This window comes from Cyphomyrmex costatus, unplaced genomic scaffold, assembly GCF_001594065.2.
Source record: "Cyphomyrmex costatus isolate MS0001 unplaced genomic scaffold, Ccosl1.0 scaffold54, whole genome shotgun sequence".
In the NCBI taxonomy this organism is placed as follows: domain Eukaryota; kingdom Metazoa; phylum Arthropoda; class Insecta; order Hymenoptera; family Formicidae; genus Cyphomyrmex; species Cyphomyrmex costatus.
Window position 1 is genome coordinate 76016 of NW_017279615.1, and position 9968 is coordinate 85983.

Sequence of the window (9968 nt, forward strand, 5' to 3'; positions counted from 1 at the left end):
TTTTTTATATAATTGCGTTTTTTATATTATTATATCATAATTTCTTACATATTATAATATCATAATTTCTTATATAATTGTAACATCATGCGATTTAACATTGATAATGACCTAAAAGAGGTCGAAACGTTTGTTTCTAAATTTCTGTTTTTAATTCTTGTTCTTTAATTTTTATTAAACTTTATATTTTAATATAAATGAAGTTATTTATTTTCTGTTAATATTTCTAACGAATTTTTGCCTCGTAGCACTGTTTCTTAATTGTTTTTAAATATCATTAAAATACTTTTCTTACGTGATTTTTACATTTTTATGTACGTTTATTATAAAGTTAATTATACATAGTGTGTTCTACCTGTGATATGACTTCAGGTTCGTTATTGTATGTTTTTTTCTAATGTTCATCAGGTTAAAAACTTTATTATGATTTCTCTTTCTTGGTGATAGTATCCGAACGGTGCTTTTCCAGTATGTCTACATTGATATCCTCTAAAATATTTTAACATAATACATTTTATTATTGAAAGATAATGCAATGGAACTGAATATGTATGAAAATGGTTTAAATTGAAAGCCTTTAATATTTCATTAGCCAAAATTCTAATTTTTGTTTGAACTTCCGGTTATGAGTTGGTTATACCAAGTTATTAAATTCTACCTTTAAAAGCCCATATAGTACTATTATTTAAATTTTATTAAATTAAAAAGTAAAACCCATTTGGTACTATCTTTATAAACTTACCATTTAAAAAAAAGGTAAAAAAAGCGCTAAGAGTGGGTGCTGCTGATCAAAAAACCATTTGGGCCAGTTTCACCAACGACAATTACTTAATCGACTGTAAAACGGACTAATCACATTTGCTGTTTAGTAGAACCATCTTTAAAAACCTACGTGATATTATCCTTATGTACTTAAATCTAATGACAGGTATCATTTGTATAAAGGATATGATATCACATAGTCGGCGCCAAGTTAAATTCTATCTTCAAAAACCTAGAGGTACTATCCTTATTACTTACTTAATTTTAATAACATTTATCGTTTTTATAAAGGATTTGATAAATTTACCAGAAACTTATTCTCAGATTATTAATTCTCTCTCTCCCTCTTAACTTCCCTTACCTCTTACTTTATCCCCACTTTTGTTACATTTTTACCCTTTCCTGATCCTTTTTCTCTTTTATTTCCTTTATTGTTTCGTACTTGAAATGTCTGTCATTCGAATTTTGAAACTTATAACTGTAACATCTTTAACTTGCTCTCATCGCATTGTCTAACAACAAAAAAATATGACAATTGTATTTCGATACGATTACATAAGGTAATTTATTGTTTAATTTAATTACTACCGAATTAACAAAAATTAATACGGTGTATTATATGTTTATTTTTACATCATATTAATTTCATTTGATTACCTTAAGATTTGACCTTTTTACATTATTTTCATTTTAGTATTGGACTTTATAATAAATATTAGTTTATATTTTGATTCTTTTTACATTATTATTTTATTATTTGACTTACTTTTATTACATTACCTCATATATGTAATACTCCTATATTGCTAGTGCCCTATCTTGACAATGAGTTGGAGCGGTGCCAATATCACGGTACCGACATAATATTCACGTCTCTTTCTACTTGGTGTGCTGCAGTGTTCTGCGCATGTGGTAACGAGTAACGCATGCGCGGAAAGCTGTCACACACCAGAAAAAAGAGACGTGAATATTATGTCGGCACCGTGATATTGGCACCGCCGTCGGACCTCTACTAGCAATATAGGAGTATTACATAATATATGTATTACCTATGTATTTTTCGACAGAAATTTTACCAAACATTTTACAAATTACATTTACTATCAGACGAATTACATCGGTTTATGGTTTTTCCTGTTCAATTATTCGAAATTTCTATTATGCGAGAGAGAATACGCTTCTAATTTTTATATATTTGTTTATATTTTTTTATATAATTGCGTTTTTTATATTATTATTTAAACTATGTCCTTGAGGCAATAGGAGTCCACCGCTGGATGTAGGGTTGCGAATAAATTTCAATATTTGTCTTCTCTTACGTAAGAGACTATGCCTCAAGGACATAGTTTGATTTTTAGAATACAAGGAGCGATTTACTTTGTTATTTTTAATATTAACTAAAGATTTTTTAATATTATATTATTATTTCTTACATATTATATTATTATTTTTATATCATAATTTCTTACATATTATAATATCATAATTTCTTACATAATTGTAATATCATGCGATTTAATATTGATAATGACCTAAAAGAGGTCGAAACGTTTGTTTTTAAATTTCTGTTAAGGCTCCTGAATACCAGCGACGGCCATGTTGGAATTGTGACGTCATAGGCGAGAAAAACACAATTAATATTTGTAACGAATTGTTGGCTCGTAGCCCTGTCTCTTAATTGTTTTTTAAGTTATTGAGCCTTATTAAAAAATTTATATTTTAATGATATTTGTCGGAAGGTGTACTCCCAGCATACTGGACAGTATCGCGACGCTCCTGAGGCACAGCGTCACGTGAATGGTCGGTGGCTCGGCCGTCGAGTCGAGGCTCGAGTGGTAATGGGGAGACAGTAGGCGTCGCCTCAGAAATCGGCCCGAAATGTGCAACTAATTCCAAGCACTGATTTAAATAATAGTACTACATGAGTTTTTAAAGAGATAGAATTTTTAACTTGGTATAACCAACTCTCAAAACCGGAAGTTCAAACAAAAATTAGGACTAATGAAAGATTAAAGGCTTTCAATTTAAACCATTTTCATACATATTCAGTTCTATTGGATTATCTTTCAATAATAAAATGTATTATGTTAAAATATTTTAGAGAATATCAATGTAGACATACTGGAAAAGCACCGTTCGGATACTATCACCAAGAAAGAGAAATTATAATAAGTTTTTAATACTGCACATTAGAAAAAAACATACAATAACGAACCTGAAGTCATATCACAGGTTGAACACACTGGCCCGTATTCAGAACGCACTTTTATTGATAAAAACGCGCTTTTATCTCTGAAATTCTATAATATATGTGACGTGAACTATAGCATGTTAGCGCACTAACATCGTTGTTAGCGCGTTCTGAATACGGGCCACTATGTATAATTAAAATTTATTATAATAAACGTACATAAAAATGAATAAATATTCTGCTTTTACATCATTCATATTTCTTTCTAATGTTTAGTATTAAGAAATTTATTATAATTTCTCTTTCTCGAGTTGTATTCGAACGGTATTTTTCCAGTATGTCTACATTGATGTTCTCTAAAATATGTTAAAATAATACATTTTATTGTTGAAAGATAATGCAATGAAAGTGAATACGTATTTATTCCAATGTCAAAATGTTACATACGTATAATCGAATATGCTAATAAACGTAATACATTTTTTTGGTATAATGTTATTACTAAATTGATAATCAGAACAATCCTTTCTCACGATATTAATTATTAATTAGAATAATAATTTGTATACGTATACTTATGAAGATATATTACGTGATTGAAAACTGGTTAACTTACACTCTAAAATCTCGAACTAGTTGAGAGATCAAACTATAACAGTTTTTTATATTTTAAAAATAAATCACAAAATATTAGTATTAATTTTAAAAGATTCTCATGCCAAATTGTCTATTTCAACGTAATACATTTTATTACTGAAAGATAATGAAATACCATGAAAAATATGACTCATATATTATTGAAGGTGCCAGTTCAAAGTAAACATACACCAACAGTTCCCAACTTTACGTCTGACTTGAATTACCTCATTATGCCAAGGTTTTTTACCATTTCATTATCTTCCAATAATAAAATGTATTACGTTAAAGTAGACAATATGGTAAGACAATTTAATAAGAATTCTTTTGAAATTAATACTGATCTTTATGATTCATTTTTGAAATATAAAGAACTGTTATTTTGATCTCTCACCTAGAACTCTATATTTGATTCAAGATTTTGGAGCACATAAGAATTCTTTAGAAATTTATATTGATCTTTTGTAATTCAATTTTGAAATATAAAAAATTGTTATTTTGATCTCTCACCTAGAACTCTATATTTGATTTCAGATTTTGGAGTACATAAGAATTCTTTTGAAATTAATACTGATCTTTTGTGATTCATTTTTGAAGTATAAAAAACTATTATTTTGATCTCTCACCTAGAACACTATATTTGATTCAAGAGTTTGGAAGACATGTGTGTGAGTTAACCAGTTTTCAATCACGTGTATCTTCCTAAGTATACATTTACAAATTATTAGGTATAATTAATAATTAATATTGTGAGGAACGCGCGCGCGATTGTTCTGTTAATCAATTTCGTAATAACATTATACCAAAACACTTACGGGGCGTTTATTAGCGTATTTGATATATCTTTTCAATTCTTGTCATTTCTTTTGAGGCATTTCCTTTTCATAAATCTGAAAATAAAATACAGTACAAGGAATCAATTCTTTTGTAATTAACTTTGTGTGAAATCGCTGCTTCGATCTCGACTGAGATCTCGAGTGACGGGATGGATTAGTGAACTGGACGGTTTGAGAACACTGAGCACTCTTCTTAACTTGTTGTATGCAAGTTTTATTCACACAGATAGACGTAGTGTTATTCGCGTGGCACGGCGAGTTAATACGCCGGTGCTCATCCACGACGGTAACCGTGATGAGATGTACAGAATAACGAGTCGCGGTAGCGAATACGTAGAAGGAAAGCTGCTGCTTTCAACGAATTTGAGAGAACAACGACTTGTCACGGCAAGTACTGAATTGCTTCTGAGATTAATGAGACAACGAATCTTGCCGCACGAGTTGTCACGACAAGCACTGATTTGTGTCTGAGGGTAGAATCGCGCTGCGCGATTAGCGCGACGAATCGGCAGGACGACAGCGACATCGGTATCCAAATACGCGGCTAAATTGTAGTAATTAGATGTTCGCCTAACATTTCTGGTCCTTCGAGCCGGATCGGGATTGAGGTTTTTTTTGACGTTGACTGTTAATAAAAGTGTTCGTGCTACGCATCCAATTGTGAACTCGTTCTCTTTCCGCGTAGTGGTGCATCAAAAACCTGTGTAAAATGGAGTCCTTCGACGAATTGATGTACAAGCAGTCTACACTAATGAGCTCAGTGACTCATGCCTTATCCAACTTTAAAAAATTAGGTCAGGCTAAGATGGCAAAAGATATGCTGTGACAAAAAGTCGTATAAAGACATTGGAGAAGACTGATCAATCAATGCCGTGATTTGGATGCCAAATTACACGCCACCGTTGATGCAAAGAAGAAGACTTCGCACCCCTACTTCTTAGACCACGAATTCGACGAGTGCGAAGAAGCCTACGAGTCAACGTTGGATTACTTCGCAGAGGTTCTTCATGAATTTTCCCCTTCCTCCGCTCCTCCTGCAATTAACGTAAGTCAGTCACACGAATGTCCGTCTCATACGACATTAAATCTACCGAAGGTCACGTTGCCGGCCTTCGATGGATCGTTCGATAAATGAGAAAGCATCCGCGACCGTTTTCAATCGATGATCATCGAAGAAAAAAGCCTGTCGAACGTGCAAAAACTACATCATTTATTTTCGTGTCTCAAAGGCGAAGCGCTCACAGCGATCGAACATTTAACGATTACTTCCGATAACTTTCCAGTAGCGTGAACGATTCTTTCGTCCAATTTCGAAAACAAGCGTTGGTTGATCAACGCATACATACATCGCTTATTTACATTGCCCAATGTCATCGCGAAATCGGCGACTGAACTTCGAGCTCTACAGAGCAAATTAACTGCCGCTATTGCCGCGTTAAAAAATTTGTCGCGTCCGGTCAAACATTGGAGCGATATTTTTGTTTATATCGTCACGCAAAGACTCGACAAATCATCGCGCGAAGCGTGGGAATTGAAATTAGGAAAAACTGTCGCGTATCCTACGTTTGAAGAAATTAGCGCGTTTTTAGACTCTCGTATCCGCGCTCTCGACGCCCTTGTACCGATCGCGCCGACTCCCGATAAACAGAGCGATAAATCAAATGCGAAATCAAAACAAAAGGCGATCACCTCGCACACAACGAGCGCTACCAAACTTTCGTGTCCCGTGTGCGACGCGAATCATTTGTTATATCAATGTACCGCGTTTCTCGGAAAAACGCCGACGCAGCGATACGAGATAATTCGCAATGGCAAGCGTTACCTTAATTGTCTAAGTTCAAAGCATCAAGCGAAAGAATGCACAAGTGCCAGCTCGTGTAAAGAATGCCATAGAAAGCATCACACACATTTTTCCGACGCTCCGAAACCAGCTGTTAAGGCGTCACCGTCTCCCGCGGCATCGCCTACCGTCGCCTCGACAACTGACGTTTCCTCGCATATCGTTGCGAAAGCTGTACCAGCGCGTCACATTCTCCTTGCAACTGCTCGCGTTCGCGTGCATTCAATGCACGGTCGATCTCAATGGACACAGCGCTCATTGATCAAGGATCTGCGTCATCCTTCGTAACCGAAAATTTAGTCCAGTCATTAAGACTTCCAAAATTAAATACCGCTGTTAAGGTAATAGGTATCGGCGAAACGCAGACGAGCGTTCGACATGCCGCTCACCTAACAATTACTCCAAGCAACGCGGATGCTCCGGTTTATACAACCACCGCGTTAATTTTAAAATCGTTAACGAGATATCTGCCAAATCGTCTCGACATTCAAATGCAATGGTCGCACTTGAATGGACTATCGATAGCTGATCCCGACCCCGCCGGATCAGATCCAATAGAAATTATCATCGGAGCGGATCTGTTCGGATCATTCATTCTCTATGGCGTTCGAAAAGGCGCTGCTGACGAACCGATAGCTCAAAATACAGCATTAGGCTGGATCATTTCCGGACCTACCTCGCAACTACGACCGCTCTTACAACCGTCCATCAGAGTACATCACTGCTCTGTTACGGATGATCTCGATCAAACTCTCCGTCGATTTTGGGAAATCAAGGAAGTTCCTGCGTTGTCGAAACTAACGAGCGACGAAAAGGCTTGTGACGACCGTTTCAATTCGACACATTCTCGAAATTCCGAAGGTCGTTATATAGTCAGACTTCCATTCAAAAACGGACCTCCACTCGACATTGGAGTGTCTCGACATTCCGCGCTTCAAAGTTACCTTCGAACTGAAAGCCGCATTAAAGCGGACTCAGAGATATCGTCCGAATATCATAATTTCTTTAAAAAATATTCTGATCTGGGACACATGCAACGCGTCTCAGAAACCGACGACTTGACTGACTCAAGTCAAATAGTGTATATTCCGCACCATGCCGTATTCCGAGCTAGCAGCTTAACCACGCGAACACGTATCGTTTTTAACGCTTCAAGCCAAACCTCTAACGGTACGTCCCTGAATGATCATTTACATCCGGGCCCTAAACTTCAAAAGGCTTGCAGCCGTCATTCTGCGTTGGCGCACATTCCGATACGTTTATTCCGCCGACGTGGCAAAGATGTATCGCCAAATTCTCGTCGATCCCTGCGATCGTGATTACCAGCGCATCTTCTGGCGTCCATCTCCAACACATCAAGTTGAAGAGTATCGTCTCTGTACAGTAACGTACGGCATAACATCAGCTCCGTATTTAGCATTGAAGGTCATGAACCAATTCGCTAACGATGAAGGCGCTTCATTTTCGTTAGCCACTTCCGTTGTCGATCGTCAAATGTACGTCGACGATTTTATCTTCAGTGCCGATGACAAGGTTCTCGCTCGTCAAACTTGCGAGCAGGTTGTTTCTCTTCTCAAAAGAGGTAGATTCACGTTACGAAAATGGGCAAGCAACCTGTCCGAACTCCTTGACGATATCGAAGCTACTGACCACGGTCTCGCTCAAAGCCGAGACTTACGTGAAGATAAAAGTCTAAAAATTCTCGGTCTCTCCTGGAAACCAGATCGCGACATCTTCCAATTTGCCGTTACTATTCCCGGTCCTCCTGGCGATACCAAAAGAAGAATTTTATCAGACATCGCCAAATTTTTTGACCCACTCGGATGGGCAACTCCAGTAATTATTCGCGCAAAAATTTTGATGCAACGACTTTGGATAGCCAAATGTGATTGGGACGAAGTCGCTCCGCCGAATCTACTTGAAGCCTGGCGGCAGTATCACTCTCATCTTCTACAACAAGAAGAGGTGACGATTCCACGCTGGACTCAACTCGGTCATCACGTACTGCATCTAGAATTGCATGGCTTCTCGGATGCATCGACGAAAGCATACGCTGCTGCGGTGTACATTCGCGTTGTAACAGTGGATGGACTGATCTCGGCCCATCTGCTTGCCGTAAAATCAAAAGTCGCTCCCGTCAAGACAATGAGCGTTCCGCGACTAGAGTTATCTGCAGCTCAGTTACTCGCGCGACTCATTTATTTTATTCGCGAATCTCTCGATTTCCGTGGGATCAACGTTTATTGTTGGACCGATTCAACCATCACCCTTGCTTGGTTGAGCCCACCTTCCACAACATGGAAGACATTTATCGCAAATAGAGTAACCGAAATTTACACGCTACTCCCGGAAACTCCATGGCGTCATATCCCAACGAAAGAAAATCCTGCCGACTGCGCGTCGCGCTGGATCTCTCCAAATGACCTTGCTACAAATCTTCAATGGTGATCAGGTCTCGATTGGCTCATTAAATCTTCCGATTATTGGCCTCAATCTTACTCGGATTTCGATCCCCACGCGCTAAGCGAACAACGCGAGCAAAAACAATCGCTCACTGCTTCCGTTGTCGCACCATGGGACCTATCGCAGTGTTATTCGTCATGGTACAAACTCCTTCGAATAACAGCTTACATTTATTGATTCATAACGAACTCCCGCGCTCGAAATACCGATCTCAACGCTTCGAGACGAAAACCTAGTGCTCCTATTTACTTAAATCCGATTGAAATCAAGTCAGCTGAAACCTTTTGGATTCGTCGCATTCAATCCGAATTATTCGCGAGCGAGATCTCGTCCCTAAGCAAGGCGACTCCAATAAAGAAATCTAGCCCACTGCTCTCGTTAAATCATTATCTCGATAATGACCAAGTCATTCGAGTCGGTGGCAGGCTCAGGAACGCCACCTTACCCAGTGACGTTCGCAATCCGATTGTCCTAAAGGACCATCCCTTGGTCAGGATGATCATAATGGACACCCACCGACGAACTATGCACGCTTGATCCCAACTAACTCTAGCTCGTATTCGAGAGAAATTTTGGATTTTACGAACCCGATCTGTGGTTCGCGCTGCACTCTACAAATGTGTACCATGTATACGCGAAAAGGCTCATAAGTCGCACAAAGTTTATATTTCCGTGTTCGTTTGTATGACGACAAAAGCGATTCACCTCGAGCTCGTCAGCGACTACTCGTCAGAAGCTTTTCTTGCCACACTACATCGTTTCGTTTCTTGTCGCGGATATCCTGCATCGATTTATTCGGATAATGGATCTATGTTCCAAGGTGCCGATCGTTAACTTAGAACCGCAATAACGAAAGCTCTCAAAAATTCGGACTTTCAAAACACGCTTTCGACGACGGAGTAAAGTGGCATTTCATGCCCCCTTCCGCTCCCCACTTCGGTGGATTATGGGAAGCTGCCGCACAGTGGGACGAAATGTCAAATAAATGGACATTTTAGAATAACGGATTCAATTTTTCTTATAATGAAATAAAAATTAGTACTTAGAGGTTTTTGGGGACGCTTATTTTTAATTTAATGTAAAAATGAATTTTAGAATGATGAATGTACGAATTCGTAATAATAAAACTAAAAGATAAAACTCCTAGTGCCCTTATTCTTTTAAATTTTGTTTTAAATTAAATTTACCCAATGCGTACGTTGTTGTACTTCAAATCGTGTACTATGTGCACTTCAGCCAT

The 9968-nt window shown here is 37.7% G+C and overlaps 2 protein-coding genes across 2 annotated transcripts; both read left to right on the forward strand.

Moving 5' to 3' along the window:
- The first annotated feature begins 6507 nt into the window (after positions 1 to 6507).
- On the forward strand, positions 6508 to 7584 carry LOC108778993 (uncharacterized). Its single transcript, XM_018546324.1, has one exon. The coding sequence runs from the start codon at positions 6508 to 6510 to the stop codon at positions 7582 to 7584; it is 1077 nt and encodes a 358-aa protein (XP_018401826.1).
- A 109-nt stretch (positions 7585 to 7693) lies between these two features.
- LOC108778994 (uncharacterized) lies at positions 7694 to 8713 on the forward strand. The gene has a single exon (XM_018546325.1). It carries the CDS (start codon positions 7694 to 7696, stop codon positions 8711 to 8713), a length of 1020 nt encoding a protein of 339 aa, XP_018401827.1.
- The last annotated feature ends 1255 nt before the right edge of the window (positions 8714 to 9968 follow it).

Coding starts and splice junctions, on each gene's coding strand:
- LOC108778993 (XM_018546324.1), top strand. CDS start 6,508: ATGGACACAGCGCTCATTGATCAAGGATCTGCGTCATCCTTCGTAACC.
- LOC108778994 (XM_018546325.1), top strand. CDS start 7,694: ATGAACCAATTCGCTAACGATGAAGGCGCTTCATTTTCGTTAGCCACT.